Genomic DNA, 21,611 nt, shown 5'->3' on the forward strand with positions numbered 1-21,611 from the left:
CGGAAGTACCACAATATTTAAGACTAATGATGCCATTAATTTTCTACAACCTAATTCCCTTACCTGCTTTTCGGTATCAAACAGAAGAAACCCGTAAGTATCTTGAAGTTCTTCCTGAGTATAGTTACTTGCTTTTTTTTGTCCGTAAAAAGTTTTGTACTGTGTAAAGAGAGAATAACCAAATGCTATAAACTTACTATTTTGTCTTGCAAATTAATTTTTAAAATGCATCATTTAAATTCCTCCTGCTATAAGACTAAACATAAATGCATTATTTTTCTATTCCCTAGAATTACCTTCCAAGTGGCTATTTCCAAGGATCTGCTTCGTCTGAAAAATGATAGCTAAAAAGTGTTAGATTTATATACCAAAAATGATGGGTTTACCTCTTTTAAAACTAAAACAAAACCATCACAGTGTGTACCAAGCACCTCACCTCATTTAAGAAAAAGTCATTTTTCACCAAAGTCACTTGACTGTACTGAAAACCATGCTCAGATGAAGAGTCCAAGTAAGATGTATGGAGGAGTGAAACTGCCCTCTGGAAGAGAGAATCTGAACTCAAGGACACTGTCTCAAAAACTGTAAAACACAAACAAAAACAACGCAGCTATTTCAGATACTAAAGGATGGGGTTAAGTGGGACACACTGAATATCACTCAAAACATCATCTATTCCTTTCCTATATAACTAAGAAATATTTGTACTGTCTTAGCAAAATAACCTAAATAAATTACAACTGAGGCTGAATTACTTTTAATCCAGGAGCTAAAATATGCCCTGCCAGACCCTGTATGTCTTTCGATTGAAAGCTGTGCACTGTAACTGCAGTTGGTCAAAAGCGGATACAACTGTAGTGTCAAAGTGGTAGTCAGGAACTGCTTAGACTTTTAGAGCAATTTCTCATTCTTTAGTTTTTTTTATCCTCTGTTTCTATCTTCTTCTTCTTTTTTTTTTTTTAAATATATACGCCACGCTTGATAAACTTACCCTTTACATATTTTCATTAAATCCCTAAGTCAGCTGGGTTCCTTTTAAGGGACCTATTATTGCCCAGTCACCAAACACAATAGAAATCACTGTATCTCTGGGATTTCCTTACCAGCCAAGAAGAGTCTATTGAGTTTTACATCCTGTGAGTTATATTATAAAATCACTTTCATTTTATACAACAGAGCTGCATTTACAATTTCTTGAAGGTGCTTTTTTCAAACCACACCCATGTGAGATAGTGCTGAGAGACTGTGATACGCCCTTCCCAGGAGAGGTGTGTTTTCTTATTGAGAATTACCGACTGGATGCAGTAATTATGTTGACTGACTCTTTGTGCCTTTTGATTTTACAAGTCTCTACTTTAGCAAGAACTGGGCCTAATGACCTAAGAACACTGTCGCATCTAACCATTTTAACTGTTCATTCTCCTATTTGTATTCTTTCTATTCTCTTTATTAAGGTTGGGGGGTTTTACAAACCCAGTATTTACAAATAATAAGGAGAAGAGAATGATTTATATAGCACTGGAAGTACTGGTCATATAGTATAAATGTTATGAAGTACAGTAATATGGCTTCCTACTTTTACCAAAACTCCCAAATGTATTAAAGTTCAAAAAGTAAAGAGAAAAAAGAATCTCAATCAAAATTAACTTATAAGTAACCGATATACAAAAACTAGACTATCTCAGAAATGAAAGCAGACATTTTAGTAAGCTAAATTTGGACTAACCTGTCCTAATACTTTAATTATCAAGATATTTTAAAATATTTTAATAAACTTCCAAGTATCAAAATGAAAGACTGTAAATAGAAAAGAATGAAATGTTTATGAATATTCTGAAGTTGATATACATGATTTATATATTCATTGTAAGTTTACTTTTACTTTTGCTCAGTTTCACTTTCTCCTTCAATATACCAGTGCTGTAAAAAATAAGGACATTCTGAATAGATGCAAATAGCAAAACATCAGTTACAATAATTAAAATTGAAGCTTTATTAGCTACATTACTGAAAGCAAACTGGCAAGCCTGAGCATTTTCAAATTCATTTTACAAATAATCTGTACTGTTAGCCTAAACACAAATCAAGAATTCTTTAGAAACAATAATTTTGGAAACTTTATATTTGATGTTTATAGAAAAGCAAGAAATTTTCAAAATTATCTATAGACCAAGATCTAATATTTGAGAAACATATCGTTTACACTGAAAGAAATGTTTTAAAAAGTAACTCTGGAAATGAAGACTATGATTATCAACTTCTCTAAATTCTGTAAGTCATTAATAGGTTAGGCACAGATTTAAGTTATATACATCCTCATTTTTGAGCATCATAACGCACAATAACGAACTGAAAACTGGAAAGATGGTGCAATTAAAAACACTAATATAGGGTTTCCCAGATACATGCTCACAGAACACTTCATTAACACCAGTGTGGGGAATACTGTTCCCCATAAAGCTACAAATAAAGTCAATGATTTAAAACGAAGGAGGAGGAACAAGTACCAAATTATTTTTTGCTTATATATTTTTATTTCCAGAACTATTTATTTATGGTTCAAACTGCTTCCACTTTAGGCCAGTATTCCCCAAATAGCAGTATATGCATAAAAGCAGTGATTTTATGGTTATACTTTTAACATACCTAAAATGTTAAAAGCAAAGTTGTTGGAAAATCGTAGCTAATCTTAAATCTTTCATGGGTTCATAAAGACATCAATTACACTCTCAAGAAAGCACAAGTTTCCTGCTCAGTAAATGAGAAAATAGATGAAAATTTCATCTAGAAATTTGATGCTCTCCCTTCTCTACAAAATACACTTTCATTTGAGAGTCCAATTAGTGCACTAAACAATACAAACACTTTATGAACGAATGGTCTTGTTTTTGCTGAGTAATGCTCAAGCTTTATTTAAACATTCAAGACTATAGACTTTTAAAATGAAGAGGGGGCTATACCACAAAGAAACCTAAAAATCTAAGAAGGTAACCTGAAAAGTGGTTGCTTATAAAGTATTAAGTATATCCCTTAGGGCTTAAGTGACGAATAAAGAGCATGTAAGAAAGGTTAAGTTCAATCACAATAGCTCTGAAAATTGAGTTTTCCTATAGTACCTGGCTTTTGGCATATTCCTCCATTTGTGAGTTTAGTCTTAAATGTTAAGTCAAGCTTGATATAGGTTGGATTCTAGTCAAAGTAACTGCAATAACCTCTTCCCCTTCTCAAAATCCCTTAGAGATACTGAGTGAGACTGGTGTTAGACACTTGTCTCTCTTTTTAACTCCTAATAGAGATGAAAAAATTATAAACCAACTTCTGATGCCATATCACAGATAACGGTCTTCCATTCTAGAAACATCTGGTCTGACAGTAGATGATGAAATAAACTAATGTCAACATCTTAGGTGTCACAGAAATTCTAAAACAACTAGTTCTTGTACATCTCCCCATGACTTTCCTGACTACATCTTCCTATAGAAGGGTTGCAACCCTTCATTAATGCTAAAGATGCCTATATCCTTCATTTAGTCGAAGTAAACCATTTGATAGTTGCTGAAGAAACTGTTATTTAATCCTAAAATGTATTACCTCTACTTTGAAGATATTAAAGGATATCTGGGTTTAGATAAATGTAACTTCTTAGAGCACAATTTGGTAGGACCTAAATAAAACCTTAAATACACATACTCATTAACCATTTCATTTCTAGGAATCTATTCCTGAAAATACTAAAACACACACACACACCACACACACATACAAAGGTGTTCCATGTGTATCAGTATCTTTAACAGTGAAAATACTGGCAATAACCTTAATTGCCATCAACAGGGAACAACTTGCAACTATTAAATAAAAACAAGGTAAATCTGTACATACTGGCATATAAAGATATCTATTATATGCCACATTATATGATGCCACTTGGTTGAAAAATATATAAATAATTTGTTTGAAAGTATACAGAAAAAGACCAAGAAAGGTGGGAAGCCAAACTGTTAATAATGGCTAAACCAATGGCTGTTGAAATGGGAAAGTGGATACAAGGGGAACCTACATTTTTTAAACTTATACATATGGGTTTTTCTTGCATGTATTACTTCTACCATTTAAAATACTTCAATTCAAAAACCAAATAAAAATGCAACCATTTAAAAGATACAAATAGAGGAACATACATGTTTTATGTTACAATTTGAAAAGTTAATCACCTATTACTTTTGGACTAATGATTTTTTAAAAAATACAGGTACTGGAAATCATAATTTTTTAAAGTCTTTGTTTTACATGATCTAAATTAAAACTAAGAACATTGTAATCATTCTATTCTGGATTCATAATTTATGACTTATAGCACTTAGTTTAATACCCACTCTTTTCTGATAGGGACCCTGTCTCGATCTCCTCTAAGAGAGAATGTAGCTGGGAGGGTGGTCTGAATTCATTTTCACCAAGTATACCCTCAGAATTCTTGACACAGTCCTGTTCTCTGTTAATGTCATAAATGCTAAAATGAAGAAGGAAAAAAAATAATAAAGTGAATAACTCTATTTATAGCATATTTACTATAGAAACAAATGTTCACCGAGTATCTAATCTGCGTTAGGAATAATTATGTAATATTTATTTACCTCCTTTGACAAGTATTCTCAGCTAAGGACTAAATTTGTTCTATAAGCAATAACACACAATTTGAAATGTTTTTCCTCCAAAAGTCTTTAACTTCTAAATAAAATTTTATACACAGAAATACATTATGCTTAATCACTTTTGCCTTACTGAAAAAAAAACTTTCAAAATGAATAGATCACAGAACCATATCTTTATTCCATTAGTTGAAAATAACAAAATCAAGCAGAACACAATTTACAAAAACCTCTCTCCTCCCCCAGATTAGTAGTATATATATTCATTAAACAAAACTATTAGTGGTGACTATTATGCATCCAATACCATGCTATACCTTGGATTTATCAAGACAAATGACAAACAGTCTCTATTACAGAGAAACAGGCCCTATATTAAAAGAGTTCAGATGAGGCTGGGCGCAGTGGCTCATGCCTGTAATTCCAGCATGCTGGAAAGCCAAGGCAGGCAGATTGAGCTCAGGAGCTTGAGACCAGCCAGGGCAACAAAGTGAGACCCCACCTCTATAAAAAAATACAAAAATTAGCTAGGCATGGTGGAGTGTACCTGTAGTCTCAGCTACTTGGGAGGCTGAGGTGGGACAACGGCTTGTGTCTGGGGGGAAGAGGTTACAGTGAGCTGAGACTGCACCCCTGCACTCCAGCCTGGGTGACAGAGCCAGACCATGTCAGAAAGAGAGAAAAGAGAGGAATGGGAGGAAAGGAAAGAAAGGAAGGAAAGGAAGGGAGGGCGGAAGGAAGAGAGAGAAAGAGAAAGGGGAGAGAGAGAGAGAGAAAGGGGGGAGAGAGAGAGAAGGAAGAGAGAGAGAGAAGGGAGAGAGAGAGAGAGAGAGAGAAAGAAAGAAAAACAGAGCAAGCTCAGACTAGACAAGGAAGAAAAATCTGCAAAGAAATTATAAATGTGTAGGAGTATCTAAAACATGATATAGTGGATGTACACTGATATAACCAATTTTATGGAGACGGAGCTATGTCAAGAAAGATTTCATGAAGGTATAGATACTTGAAATTTGAGAAGATATTCAAATGAGGAAGCCAAAAAAGGAAATAGTCGACATTTTCTAAATAGTAGAAATAGTATGAGCAAATGAACAGATGTATAAACATGATACATTAAAGGAACTGCAAATAGTTTAATATGACTGACTAAGGGAAGAAGGGGGAGAAGAATAAGAACAAAGAAAAAGATTAAATAGGTGGTCAAGTTTTCAGTTTTTATCATGAGTCTGTGGAATAAGGATTTTAACATGCTTCACAAAAATAGCATGTATAGTTTTACAGCACATTTTTCCCCCAAAAAGAACTGGAGGTAGAATTGTGTGGATACATTCAAGACTTTTTAGGAAAAGTAGCTTTGTTGATAAAATTTCATGAAGGAGGTTGTTTATGTAGGGGAAAATTAGGAACTAGGAGACCAGGATTCTGGTGCAGGTTCTACCACTAACGTGTTTTGAGACAGTGCTTGAAGATATAGTGGACTGACTTCCCTACAATCATGTCCCTTTTACTTCCCTTCCACAAAACCACAATTTTGTTCAGGTATCAGGTACCATGGTTCAGAAGAAGTTTGGGGGTGTGTGCGTGTGTGTGTGTGTGTGTGTGTGTGTGTGAAAATGAGTGAGGGAGTGTGTGTGTGTGTGGAGAGAGAGAGAGAGAGAAAGAAAGAGAGAGAGAAAGAGAATGAAAATCTTAATTACTCTATGATCATTATGGTAATTCCACTCCCTTTGAATAGTGTTTGTTTTAGGAATAAACATGTGACTCAGTTCTGGCCAGTGAGATATAAATAGAAGTCTACAGAGAGAGTTCTGGGAAACCTTTCTTAGAAAAGGACTCCATCTCCTAGCCTAAGATCTTGTCTGAAGACGTGTTGCCTGGATCTCCTTGGAACCAAGATGGGATTGATCGGCCAACATAGAATGGAACAGAACAGAAAGAAACCAGATCCTTGAACTGATGAAATAAACTAACCTGGGGGCTGCCTTATCTTTGGGCTTTATACATGAAATAACAAATGTTCCTTATTGTTTAAACTTTTATTGGAAGCTGAAGACACACTAACTGATGGATTTTGTTAAATTTATACTCTCTAAGGCCTCCTTTAGTTATAATTGCCTTTCTAAAGCTCCTTTCAGTTGTGACTCTACAAGGAGCTTTATTGAAGGCTTGCTGTGCATGAGGCATGGTGCACTGGCATCAGATAACTTAGCAAACTACTTTTTTCTTTGTTGCCATAGATAAAGACGTTATCCTAGTAAGTGTTAGCAAGGAAGCTATTGTTATTAATGGTAACAATGGCTAACATTCATTGGGTGCTTACCTTTTTTTTTTTTTTTTTTTGAGATGGAGTCTTGCTCTGTGGTCCAGGCTGGGGTGTAAGTGGCTCAATTCTGGTTCACTGCAACCTCCACCCCCTGGGTTCAAGCAACTCTCTTGCCTTGGCCTCCCGCATAGCTGGGACTACAAGTGCCCAGCACCACGCCTGGCTAATTTTTGTATTTTTAGTAGAGATAGGGTTGCACCAGGTTGGCCAGGTTGGTCTTGAACTCCTGGCCTCAAGTGATCTGCATACCTCGGCCTCCCAAAGTGCTGGAATTACAGGCATGAGCCACCGTGCTAGGCCTAGGTTTCACTACTTAACTGTATGTATTAATCATCGCTGAGCCATACTGTGTAGTCAAGTTCCTTTCTTACACCATGTTTTGCTTTTCTGAATTTAAAATAGCCTCTGCTTAAATTTCAGTTACCAATCATTATTTCAGCTTGAAATTCTAGAGAACTAACAATATCCTCTGGATAAAGATAGATCAAAGATTTTGTTCATTTTGAGCAGTTTCTTTTCTTTTTTTTTGGAAGGATCCTTTCTGGAGCACTGTGCCTTCCAGCTTCAATCTGGGCTTGGGCCCTCTGATATTACTGCCTGGCTTTCTAACTTTGCTGGGGGATGTTAAGATACAAAATTGATCTACAGATTCAACACAATCTCAGTCTGCAGAAACTGATGATCTGATTCTAAAATGTATATAAGAAAGACATAAGCCAAAACAAGTTTGAAAAAGAAGAACAAAGTTGAAGGACTCACTACTTGATTTTAAGAATTACTACAAAGCTAAAGTAGTCAAGACAAGGTGGTACTGATATAAAGAAAATGCATATAGAGCAATGGGACAGAAGAGAGTCCAGATAACAGATATTTAATATTACCAGTATAATTCCATCAAGAAAGAATATCTTTACAATAAATGCTGCTACGGAACAACTAAAATGGGGGGAAAAACATGAACCTCAAACCTCTACCTTAAACCATAAAATTTAACTCAAAATGAATCACAGACCTAAACATGAAAACTATAACTATTTGGCTAAAACTATAAAATTTAAAAAATCATAGGGAAACATTTTCTTGACTATGGGGTACATAAAGTTTTCATAGGGTACAAAATTAGTGACCTAGAAAAATGTATACATCAGACTTCCTAAAAATTAAAACCATCTGATCTTCCAAGGTATCATTATTAAGAAATGGGAATTATTTACAAAGCACCTGTACCTAGAATATATAAAAAAACTCATAGACACATTTCACAAAAGAAAGCATATAATAAAAGGAAACATGGGAAATGGGTCAATATTATTAGTTATCAGGGAAGTGCTAATTAAAACCACAATTAAATACTACTGCTCCAGCAGAATTGCTAAAAAGACTGAAAATACCAAGCATTGGCAAAGATTAGGAGCCGCTGGAACACTCCTAGTAGAAATATAAAGCCAACTGAAAAATTATATAGCCAATTGAAAAAATAATGTTTCTTATCAACATACACTTACCATATGACCCAACAATTCTATTCCTAGATATTTACCCAAAAGAATAAAACATATCCACAAAAACACTTGCACATGAATGTTCAGAGCAGCTTTTTCACAGTAGCTTAAAACTGGAAACAACTCCAATATTCATAAGTAGGTGAATGGATAAACAAACGTGTATTCACACATAATAATAATCAGCAATAAAAACAGTAAAACTGATGCATGTATCTCAAAACATTAAACTGGGCAAAAGTCATCAGACACAAAAGGGTACATATTGTAGAATTCTATACATATACAGTTCAAGAAGCAGCAAAATTAATCTATAGTGATAAAAAGCGTTTCATTAGTTGCCTACAGCAGGGGGCAGGAATAGGAAAATTGACTGCAAGTGGGGTAAGCAAAAGGGAACTTTCTGGGGTGATGGACACACACTATATTTTTATTGGTGTAGTCATCACATGGTACATACATTTACCCAAATTCACTGAACTATATACTTAAATTGTGTTCATTTTATTGTATGAAAATTAGACCTCAATAAAGTTGAGCTGAAAGTCCCAAAACAAAACCTAACGGTTATGAATTTGGCCATAAAGGAAATTCCCGGAGTACTAAAAAACAACTGATCTCTGACCAAAATCAAGTAAAATGACAATGTAACCATAAAAAGTTAATCTCAAAAGCCCCACATTTGGAAATTTAAATTTTAAAAATCCTACACACAAATGGTTCATAAGTTAAAGAGTAACATGATCTAAGCTTAAGATATTATCTAAAATATCTACAAGAAAACTGTTCGTTTCAAATGTATACATTACAGAAGAAAAACATTTTTAAAATCAACAAGCTGGAGTCAATTCTAGAACTCAGAAAATGGAACACAGTAAACCCAAAGCAAATAAGGGGGGGAAATAAAAAGAGAAGATCAGATGCTACGAAATAAGTGGTAGAGTTAATTGTTATAGGTATGTAAGTTTCAAGCCCAGAAGTTTTCCCACATAAACATTATTCACAAGAATGAAAATTTTCTCTTTTTTTTTTTTGAGATGGAGTCTCACTCTGTCGCCCAGGCTGGAATGCAGTGGTGCAATCTTGGCTCACCGAAACTTTCGCCTCCCAGGTTCAAGTGATTCTTCTGCCTCAGCCTCCGAGTAAATGGGATGGGATGGGATTACAGGTGCCCACCACCAGGCCCAGCTAATTTTTGTATTTTTAGTAGAGATGGGGTTTCACCATCTTGGTCAGGGTGGTCTCAAACTCCTGACCTCAGGTGGATCCACCCACCTAGGCCTCCCAAAGTGCTGGGATTACAGGCGTGAGCCACTGCGCCTGGCCAAGAATGAAAACTTTCTCAAATTATAAGTCTAGCACAACCCTGAATGAAAACCCAGAAAGGAACAACTACAAAAGAAAATTTTAAGGTAAGATCACCAATGACAATACATGCAAAAAAAATCTTAAATAAAAATCTGAAAAACCTAAACTAGCAATACATATAAAATATAAAACAACGTGATTGAGGTAAAGCTTATGCCAGGAATTCAAGGAAGGAAGGTGTAACATTAGACAATTTATTCATAAAATTAATCCTACTGAGAGATTAAAGAAAAACCTATGCCTTACTAGATATAAAATTCAACAGCCACTCGTGATTAAAAAGATAATTCATAGTAAACAGATTACCTGATAAGCAGGTATCTAGAAAGCAGCCTACATACATAATGGTGAGACATTGAAGTATTCCCTTTAAAATCAGGAAGACAATGATCCCTAATATTATCTTCTAGTTAATTATTGAGAATTTAGCAGTTCATTCATTTGCTGAAGTTTCCTTGTTCATTTACTGATTAGCTGGTATCTGTCTTCTAGTTGTTTTCTCAAGAAAGGCTCATATAAAAAGACGTAAAACTCTGAATGTTTAAAACTACCAGCCAGTATGTAGTCTTTATACCCAAAAGACACCTTGGCAGGACAAAAAAATATTTGGCTCACATGTTCTTTGAGTAGCTGACATGAAGTTCTTCTACTATTTTCTGGTACTGAATGTTTCTGTTATTCTGCACCAACCTGATTTTCATTATATGATCTTTTGCCAGTTCAAATTTTTTACCAGAATCTGTCTCAATGTTGGGGCAGTTTTCCCCGGAGTATGTGTGTCTTTTCAATAGATTTAAGTCTTTTCTTTAAGGAAAAAGAAACATCTTGAATTATACTTTAAGATATGTATTCTACGGAATTGGTTTTCTTTTTGGGGGCTCCAGTTTTGCTCGTTCTGGATCTCTTTTGGCTGTCTTATCTATCCTTACTTACCAAAAAAAAAAAAAAAAAAAAATACCATTTCAGTAATGAGATCAAAGCTATAATAAAAACTCTCCCATTAAAGAAAAGCCCAAGACCTTATAGCTTCACTGCTGGATTCTACCAAACATTTAAAGAGGAACTAATATAAATTTCTATTCAAACTTTTCAAAACATTGAAGAGGAGGGAATATTTCCAAACTAATTCTACAAGGTCAACATTACTGATACTAAAACCAGAGGAGACAATGAAAAGAGAAAACTACAGGCCAATATCATTGATAAACATAGATGCAAAAATTCTCAATATACTAGTAAATCAAATTTAAAAACACAGTAAAAAGATATTTGCCATGATCAAGTGGGATTCATTCCAGGGATGCAAGGATGGTCCAACATGTGCAAATCAATAAATGTGATATATTAACAGAACTAAGAACAAAAACTATATGATTACTTCAACAGATGCTGAAAACGCATTTAATAAAATTCAACATCAGTTTATGACTAAAAAAAAAAAAGCACTCTGGGAGGCCGAGACGGGTGGATCACGAGGTCAGGAGATCGAGACCATCCTGGCTAACACGGTGAAACCCCGTCTCTACTAAAAAAAAATTACAAAAAACTAGCCGGGCGAGGTGGTGGGTGCCTGTAGTCCCAGCTACTCAGGAGGCTGAGGCAGGAGAATGGCGGGAACCCGGGAGGCAGAGCTTGCAGTGAGCTGAGATCCGGCCACTGCACTCCAGCCTGGGCGACAGAGCGAGACTCCGTCTCAGAAAAAAAAAAAAAAAAAAAGCTCTCATCAAAGTGCATATGGAAGGAACATATCTCAAAGTAATAAAGGCCATGTATGACAAACCAATAGCAAACATCATCCTGAACAAGGAACAACTGAAAGCCCTTCCTCTAAGCTATGGAACAAGACAAGGATGCCTACTTTCACCACTTTTATTCAATACAGTACTGAAGTACTGGGCAGAGAAATTAGACAAGAGAAGGAAACAGAGGGCATCCAAATCAGAAAAGAGGTCAAATGAGCCTGTTCACAGATAACATGATCTTATACTTAGAAAAACCTGGACTCCACCAAAAAAAATTGTTAGAACTGATAAACAAATTTAGTAAAGTTGCAGGATACAAAATCAACATACAAAAATCAGTAGCGTTGATATACACCAACAGCAAACAATCTGAAAAAGAAATCAAGAAAGCAATCCCATTTACAATAGCTACAAAGAATATAACATACCTAGGAATCAATTTAGCCAAAGAGGTGAAAGATCTATACAAGAAAAACTATAAAACAATGGTGAAAGAAATTGAAGTGGACATTAAAAAACAGAAAGATACTTTATGCTCACGGACTAGAACTCACATTGTTGAATACTATCCAAAGCCAATTTACAGATTCAATGCAATGAATCCCTATCAAAATTCCAGTGACATTCTGCACAGAAATAGAAAACAAATCCTAAAATTTATATGGAACCACAAAACATCCCGAACAGCCAAACCAATACTGTGAAAAAACAACAAAGTTGGAGGCATCACACTGCCTGACTTCAAAATTTACTACAAAGCTACAGCACTGGCATAAAAACAGAAACATAGACCAGTGGAACAGAACAGGGAACCCAGGTGTAAATCCATGTAGAGTCAACTCATTGTCGACAAAGGAACTAAAACATATAATGGGAAAAGGACAGTCTCTTTGATAAACGGTGGTGGGAAAACTGGATAACTATATGCAGAAGAATGAAACAATCTTACCATACACAAAATTCAAAATGGATTAAAGACCTATATCTAAGCATCTACGACCCAAAACTATGAAACTACTGGAAGAAAACACTGCGAAAACGCTCCAGGACACTGGTCTGGGCAAAGTTTTTGTTTAAGGCCTCAAAAGCACAGGCAACCAAAGCAAAAATAGACAAATGGGATTACCCTCAAGCTAAAAAAAAGCTTCTGCACAGCAAAGGAAACAATGAAGTAAAGAGACAACCCACAGAATGGGAGAAAATATTTGCAAACTACTCACCCGCCAAAAGATTAACAACCAGAATATATAAAGAGCTCAAATAACTCAACAGCAAGGAAGCAAGGAAACACACACACACCCCACAAATAACCCAATTAAAAAACAGGCAAAAGACCTGAATAAGCATTTTTCAAAAGAAGACATAAAAGTGGCCAAGAGGTGTATGAAAAAATCCTCAACATCAGGAACTATCAGAGAAATGCAAATCAAAACTATGAGACATCATCTCGCCCCAGTTAAAATGACTTTTATTAAAAGGACAAGCAATAATGAATGCTGGCAAAGATATGGAGAAGGGGGAACCCTTACACACTGCCGGTAGAAATGTAAGTTAGTACAGCCACTATGGAAAACAGTATAGAGCTTTCTCAAAAAAATAAAAACAGAACTATCATATGATCCAGCAATTACACTACTGGGTATATATCCAAAAGAAAGAAAATCAACACATCAAAAAGACATCTGCACTCCCATATTTATTGCAGCACTATTCACAACAGCCAAAATATAAAATCAACGTCAGTGTCCATCAATAGATTAATAAAGAAAATGTAGTATACACAATGCAGTATTATTCAGCCATAAAAAAGAATAAAATCCTGCCATTTTCAGCAACACTGATCATTATGTTAAGTGAAATAAGCCAAGCACACAAAGACAAATATCAGATACTCTCACTCATGTGTGGAAGCTAAAAAAGTCGATTTTATGAAAATAGAGAGTAGATTTGGTGGTTATCAGAGGCTGGAAAGGGTAGGAGGAAGGAAGGAATAAAGAGAAGTTGATTAATGTATATAAACATATGGTTTGATAAAAGACGTAGTGTTGATCAGTAGGTTCACTACAGTTTACAATCTATTATATATTTCAAAATGACTAGAAGGGAAGAATTTGAGTGGTTCTAGCACAAAGAAGAGAGAAATATTTAAGGTGACAGATATCCCAACTATACTGACTTGATCTTTACAAATTATATGAATGTATTATCACATGTATCCTAAAACTATGTACATCTACTACGCATCAATAAAAATAAATGTGTACCTATTTTACTCACTTTTCTCATGTCTATCTTTTGTTTTGTTTCTTTGCATTATCAAAATTGTGGTAAAATATACTTACCATAAAATTTCATTTCTACTTTTACTATCTTTGCCATGGTGTCTAGTCTACCTTGTGTACTTCTGAAGTGGCTTGATCATTTTTCTCTATTTTTTTCTGCTGGTTCCCGTTTCACATCCTACTGTTGTCTGGCTGTCTCTTCCTTGAGTTCTTGTATTTTCTGCTTTCCAGTATTTCTCCATAACTTCTATGCTTCATTAATTTTATTTTCTAATACAACATTGAGATATAATTCATATAGCATAAAATTCACCCACATAAAGTGTACAATTCAATTGCTTTTAGTATATCCACAGAATTGTGCAACCTTCACCACAATCAATTTTAGAGTATGTTCTCCAAAGAAGCCTTCTACTCCTTAGCTATCCTCCTCACCCTCACTGGTTCCTAGGCCTAGGCAAACATAATTTCCTGTCTCTACAGATCTGCCTATTCCAGATCATTTCTTATAAACAGAGTCATACAGTATGTGGTCCTTCATGATTGTCTTCTTTCACTTAGCCTGTTTTTGAGGTTCATCCATGTTACAGCATATATCAATATTTCATACCTTTTTATGCCAAATAATATCCACTTTGTGGGTATACTACATTTTGTTTATCCATCAACGGATGGACATTTGGGTTGTTTCTACATTTTGGCTATTATGAATGCTGCTGCTATGAGCATTCATGTATAAGTTTTTATGTGAACATATTTTCATTTCTCTTAGGTATATACCTTAGAGTAGAACTGCTTGCTCTTCCAGTAAATCTGTGTCTGCTCATCTGAGAAACTGCCAGGCTGATTTCAAAGTGGCTGCACCATTTTATATTCCCACCAGCAGTATACAGAAGGTTCCAATTTTTTCACAGCATTGTCAACACTTATTATCTTTTTGATTATAGCTATCTTAATGGGTATGATATGATATATAAATGTATTTTAAAATTTGTATTAAAACCTTAGGTCACATTTTCCATATATTTCAAAAGGTCAGCAAACTTTTTCATAAAGGGTCAGAAAATAAATATTTTAGGATTATGAACCACACGGTCTCTGTCACAACTACTCATCTCTACCAGTAGAGCATAAAAACAGCCATAGAAAATGCATAAATGGGAATGACCATGTCCCTGTACAACTTTATTTACAAAAACAGGCAAGACCACAGGCAGTAGCTTGACCACTTGTGATTTATTTTCTGGCAATATTGTTTTGAAAAACACCATCTGTAGAAAATTGTGGTTTTTCTTTCTCTTTTTAAATTTTTAATCATATAACTGTTCAGTTAACTATTGTTCATTAACAGACCATCCTAAAGTTCAGTGGCTTACAACCACAATCATTTTTTTATCACTCACATCTCTACAGTGTTCACTAAATTCAGCTTAACTCAGCTGGGGTGACCGTCAGTCTCCTATCTCTCATCTTCCCTCTACCAATGAGCTAGCAGAGACATGTTTTTCTCATGGAAATGGCACAGATAGAAAGAGAACAAATAAAAATACCCAAGGCCTCTTAAGGCTTAGGCTTGAAACTGACATGGGGTCACTTTTACCTTAGCAAGTCACATAGCCAAACACAAAGTCAAGGAGTAGGGAAATATCTCTGTCACTTTAATGGAAGGAACTGCATAGGGTCATGGCGTGAATATAAGGGAAAGTAAAGCACTAGGGTCAATGCAATTGATAGTGGTGATGGTTGCACAACTTGGGAATAAATGAAAAACCAGTGAACTGTACACTTTTAAATGGTGAATTTTATGGCATGTGAATTATATCTTCAATAATAAAAATCATATAGAAGAACAAAAAACTAACACAAAATATAAAAAATACAATCTACCAGTCATTGTATGGATGTTGTACATACTATTTTTGTTATACATGTCTGAATGAGATGAATTATCCTAGACTGTTATCAGCGGATTCAGGGTGTGGGGAGGGGATGGCAGTTGTCATGTTTCTTTAGGGTTCCCTCTGTTCCTAAATCAGAGGATTGCTGTTTTATAATATAGTGCCTTGTTCTTGTTCCTTGTCTAATCTCCAAATGTAATCTGGTTCAGGAGGGCCTTTACTGCCAGCTCTGCTTGCCTCTTAGAGACACAACCCTAGATTTCCAAGGTTATGCACTCATTTCTAGGAGTATTTTATTAGCACTAAGATCTCTGCCTCCCCCATGCCCCACCCAGGCACTTTCTCGTTCTACTTTCTCCGTCCTTGATGGATATCATATGGCTCCTCAGTCTTAGTCAGGTATATAAGACTTCTCTCTTTGGATAGGGCTGATTCTGGATATGAGAAGTTGCTGGAGACACCTGAAATATGCTTTCTCTGCGCGACTTTATCTTCATCACAGAACTGCTGGAACTTCCCACTGGGGGTTCCTAACAGCACTTGCATACAACTTGAAGTTAAGAAGGTTTCCTTTCTCCCTGAATTTGTTAAAATGCAGTTTGAGAGCTAGCCCCTCGTTCTCTGCCCCCATTCTTCTTTTCAGAAGTAGGAAGATTAAGAATGAATCTGGTCTTGTTCCTTTTGGAACTACATATTTGGTACAATGAGGTTTTGTTCTATTTTTTGTTTGTTTCTGTTTTACTGATCAGGGCACTTAATAGGCCCTTTCAACCTAGAAACTCATCTCCTTCAGTTCTGGGACATAGATAGTTTCCTTCCACTGTATTAGATGAAGAACCTCCTTGGCTAGTCCTCTCGTTTTCTTATCATTTCACTCTTACTTTCTAATTCTTGTTGCTCTTCTGGTTTTTGGGGGAGAATTCTTCAGCTTTATTATCTAAACCTTGTATTAAATTTTTAAAAAATTTATTCTGTCACAGCAATTTTTAAAATAATTTCTCTTTTCAAAACAGAACCTTTTTCATCTTTCACAGATGGAATATCTTCTCTTTAAAGATACTAGTTTTATTTGTTGAAGTTTCTTCTGTTCCCTTAAGTAAATCTATTTATACTCAGCTCCTTTTATTTCCTACTTGGTCTCTTTTTCATTAGAGACTTTCATCCCATGGCAGGCGACCCTTGGCTGTACATTTATGCTCAAATGTGAGGCATTTAAAAGCTGACTAGGGCCAGGCACCAGTGGCTCACGCCTGTAATCCTAGTACTTTGGGAGGCCAAGGTGGGAGGATCACTTATGCTCAGGAGTCAAGACCAGCCTGGCAACATAGTGAGACCCCATCTCTACAAAAAATAAAAATATTAGCTAGACGCGGTGGCATATGCCTGTAGTCTCGGCTACACACGAGGCTGAGGTGGGAGGATGGCTTGAGCCCAGGAGTTCCAGGCTGTAGTGAGTTATGATGGCGCTACTGCACTTCAATCTGGGTGACAGAGTGAGGCCCTGTCTCAAAAAATACAATAAAAGCCAAATAGAAGCTGTGGTACATGAACAATGCTTCCTGACCAGCAGCTCTACTCTTAGGGTGATCTGATGGATCCAACTGTTCAATGAGGTGAATACCCGTAGTTCTTATCTGTTCAATACTTTGCCATGGGCTGGTAAGTTTCCCCAGCTAAGAATCCGTTAATGTGTTGTTGAGGGGCACGTAAGCCTGACAGTTTGGAAGCCAATCAAAAAAAGACAACTGCTCTAGGTTCAGCATGTTGACCTGACTTTCACTCAATCCTCATTTTAATTTAGGTGCTTCACCCCCACCTCAGCCATCTGGAGCCTCCTAGTTAATGTCTCCTGGGCATAAACTTTCAGTCTTCTGTCAAGGTAGAGGAGAGAGTAGTTGTCTGGGTGTATGGGAGTGGAGACGGGGTTTCAAGGTGTCAAAATGATAAGGACCATCAACCAACCCTTGTATTCCCACCCCGTCCTGTAATTCTTGACTTCAGAAATACTGTACTTGATACCCCCAATTCCTAAAACTTTTCCAGATTCTGTGGAAAGAATCTGCTTGCCCCTTGTTGGCTTACCTCTCTTCAGCTTTCAGCATTCTCTAATTCATGAAATCATTTATTACTTGCCCATCTCCTTTCTAGCTTCCCAAATATTGATTTCAGCTGTATCTTACTCTCACCTCCTCTTGATCTTTGTGATTTATAGCCTTATTCTTTTACTATAATCCTACAGAGACTCCCAAAGAGTGTATACAATTGAACATGTTAGACTAAAAGTGTCTACTTAACCTGTCTTAATTTCTACAATTAAAAAATGATGCAGCTACCTCCTACAATGGTAGCTACTATTGCCATTATTTTATATTTTAATTTGTGTAATTATGAAGACCTCATTTTACTAATGTACCCACCATAGCCCTAATTACATACCAAATCAATACATATTAATAATTAGCTGTTAGTGTATATGTATGTACTCAATAGTCATTTACTCAAATGCATAAAAAGCACAATCTAAAGATCTTCAGCGATATTCTCTCAAAGCATCCTGTCCTTTTCTCGCATGATTTATAATTACATATGTGTAGTTTCTTCATTAAAGTCATTTTCCTTCATAAGCCAAGCAATATCATGGCAGGAACCATTATCTGTTTTGTTTACTACTGATTACTCAGCATCCAGTCCAATTCCTAGCACATAGTGTTTAGTAAATATGAATTTGGTAACTGAAGAATAAATAATACTTAGCAATTTAATCTGTTCCAAAACTCAGAAAAAGAAATAAAACTTCTCAATTATTTTTACAAAGCAAGCAGATGCGAATATCAAAACTAGACAAAACACTCTGAAAAACAACTACAGACCAATCCCTTATGAATATTGACATAAAAATTCTAAATATATGCATTGGCAAAGTAAATCCATCAGGACATTAAAATAATAACAGATCAATTAGGGCTCATTCTAAGATGCAAAATGGTTCAATAAATAGTAAATCCACAAATTTAACCATACTAATAGGTCAAAGTAAAAAACCACAAAGGGGCAGCTCGGGTTTGGGATGGGGTAGGAGAGCCACATGTCAGACTGTCAAAAGGAAGTTACTATATAACGTTCACCAGATGCCTTCTAACATGCAAATTTTTGTTGCTGCACAGTATTTCTTCATTTATACATGTTATTTTTTACCCTACTTAATCCAAAAACAAATTAAGATGCCCCCAAAGGAAACTAGTAACAGTGAAAAATGTCCTACCATAAATTATTCAGAAGAAAGAAAAGCAAGTTCCAAAAGAAATATATGTGTAATATACCATGTCTTAAAGAATATAAACCACAATTTAAACAATGGTCATCTTCTGCACACTTATCAATATCTGGTATTTTTTCTTGTTTATCTGATTGTCCTCCAACCACTAGATAAGTTTCATGAATACAGGGGCCTTGTCCTTTTCAATGCTGTACTGCCAGTGCTCAGAACAGTGCCTGTTATACAGTAGGGTTTCAATAAATTTTACTTAACAAATTAATCAATTAGTTTTCCAGATCATTTTATTTCTAATTAAAGCCCCTCAGTACCCTCTCACTGCCCTCAGAACACAAAACACACCCTCCTGGCCATGGACAAGTAAAATTTGGTCCCTGCCAATTTCCCACACCTCATCTTGCTCTACTTTCCCCTGACTGCTGAGTGCCAGCTACATGGATCTTTCTTTTTACAGCTTTTTCCTCTTTTAAGGCCTTTTGCATGCTGTTATTTCTGATCAGATTTCTTTTTTTTCCTCCCCATTCCTCCCATGGTTAAGCTCCTTCTCTTCCTTAGTGACATCTATTTAAGTCATCCACTCAGATAAACCTCTGATCACCCCACTGAAAGTAGGTGTTTTCTTTAAAGCATTAGAACATGGAATAAATTTACTTTTTGGAGTGTTGGGAGAGGTCTATTTTACCCACCAGAATGTAAGGTTTATAGAGGCAGGCATTGTCTTGTTCACCAAAGTCCCCAGTGCCCAACAGAGCTCCTAGCACCACAGTAGATAATCAAACATTCTATGAAGTTATCTTTGGGTGGGACAAGTACAGGTAGTTTTTGCTTTACTTTTTACAGCTTTATATATTATCTGAAATTTTAAATAAACATAATCTAGGTGAAATAAAGCTATTTCTACTTTGGAAAAAAGATCTCTTATAGTCCTAAGTAGCAGCCAGTTACAGCTGTGGTTTTGTGGGGGTTTTTCCCCCCAGAAATGAGGTTGTCCAGGTTGGCCTTCAACTCCTGAAGTTACAGTTTTGTTTTGTTTTTTTTTAATAAAGAAAATGTAGGGAAAACCAATAGCATTTCCCGTAAGTCAAAACAGAGACCCAGAAAACAAAGTGACCCTATTAAAACCCAAAAAATACAATTTGAGAAATGTACGATTTCACAGAAACTTCAACATTCATTAAAAAACGTTTTGGCCACGTACAAGATTAAATCAAGATAACGCACAAAGGGAGTAAAAACTAAGGTAATAACCTGCAAATACTTGAAGTGCAAAGTCCATGTGCAATCCCTCTTCTACATTTCAAAAGACGATCTTAGTAAGGTTTACACAGGCACACACACAAACTAGCACCATCTCTCTGGTGGTTCTGCAAGGGCTCCACTACTACCACACACAACCTACTCACAATCAGGAGTGAAGCAAGCCTTCGGGTACCATACAAAAGTGTCTTTCATCACCTGGGCTCTGCTGCGGGGCCTCACTGACCCTGCCAAAGCTTCTCTCCCCACACCCTCACCAGAAGGTAAACCGCTCCTAGACAGAATCTGCCCCTTTTCTCGGGTCTCCTTCACACACAGTGCTGCAGTAAGAGCCACTTCCGTAGGTGAGCCCGCCCCAAGCAGAGCGGGGGTCAGAGCTTCCCACAACAGCATGGGGGAGACCTGGGCCCCTCCCCGACTCACCTCATGGTGTATGGCGGAGGGGGCTGTGTCTCTGCTCTGCCGGCAGCCCCTCCGGCCCCCTCCCGCCAGCCAAGGCCAGTGCGCCAGGGCGGGGAACTCGGCGCAGGTCGTGCAGAGCGTGTAGGGCACGGGGCCCGCAGCGCCTTTTGAAAGTCAACAAGGGTGACGCCAGCTCCGCGAGCGGAGCCCAGGGTCATGGCCCTGACTCGGCGCCCACGGACCCCACAGAACGAGGGGATCCCTGCAAACCCCGCTGAGCCCGCACAGCCAACAGGGCTGGGAGATCCCCGCACACTCTGTAGACCCAACAGAGCTTGTAGGGGGTGGGAACTCCACACACCAGGGAACCCTACAAAACCCGCAGGATCCGGGGACCCCGCAGACCTGGGCGGGCTCAGTCGTCAGAAGGGAGCACAGGACAGCAAGCCAACTGCCCCTGAGTTCTTGGACGTCACACAGTAACCCCACTAGGAGGATGATCTTAGTGTTATTTTACAAAACTCACTCCAAGCTCCAATTCCCTTAAGTGTCCTGCCCGCAAGCCCCCAGTAAGGATATCTATCAATCTCAGGTCTAATCTAAAATCCATGTTCTTTTCACTACAGTGATCTCAAGTTATTATAACTCTTCGTCCCACCGTCATTTATGCAGCCTCACCGGCTACAGTTTGATGCAGCTTTTTAAATTTACTATGCAGATAATAAAAAAAAAATGTATTTATACATGTAACAAAATTAAAAGTCATACTGAATATGGCTTTTTTTTTTTTTTTTTGAGACAGAGTGCAGTGGCAGAATCTTGGCTCACTGCAATCTCTGCCTCCTGGGTTCAAGCGATTCCCCTGCTTCAGCCTCCTGAGGAGCTGGGATTACAGGCATGGGCCACCACGCCTA

At 36.8% G+C, this 21,611-nt stretch overlaps 1 protein-coding gene across 15 annotated transcripts in view; it reads right to left on the reverse strand.

The window, feature by feature from the left end:
- TASOR2 (transcription activation suppressor family member 2) overlaps positions 1 to 21,611 on the reverse strand; it is an 82,837-nt gene that overhangs the window by 54,044 nt on the left and 7,182 nt on the right. For 5 of the 15 annotated variants that reach the window (XM_033208708.1, XM_033208710.1, XM_033208706.1 and 2 more), the window contains exons 2-3: positions 437 to 582; positions 64 to 159 (exon numbers count right to left, since the gene is read on the reverse strand). The exons of 1 other annotated variant lie outside the window; for it this stretch is intronic. In XM_033208708.1, the coding sequence (XP_033064599.1) occupies positions 64 to 159; positions 437 to 582 (242 nt within the window). Of the gene's footprint in view, positions 1 to 63; positions 160 to 296; positions 331 to 436; positions 583 to 4,376; positions 4,511 to 20,718; positions 21,464 to 21,611 lie in introns of those variants that run through there. 9 more of the 15 variants (XM_033208719.1, XM_033208717.1, XM_033208720.1 and 6 more) reach the window with 3 other exon arrangements.

Source organism: Trachypithecus francoisi, unplaced genomic scaffold (assembly GCF_009764315.1).
Source record: "Trachypithecus francoisi isolate TF-2019V2 unplaced genomic scaffold, Tfra_2.0 Lachesis_group9, whole genome shotgun sequence".
NCBI classification, from domain to species: Eukaryota; Metazoa; Chordata; class Mammalia; order Primates; family Cercopithecidae; genus Trachypithecus; species Trachypithecus francoisi.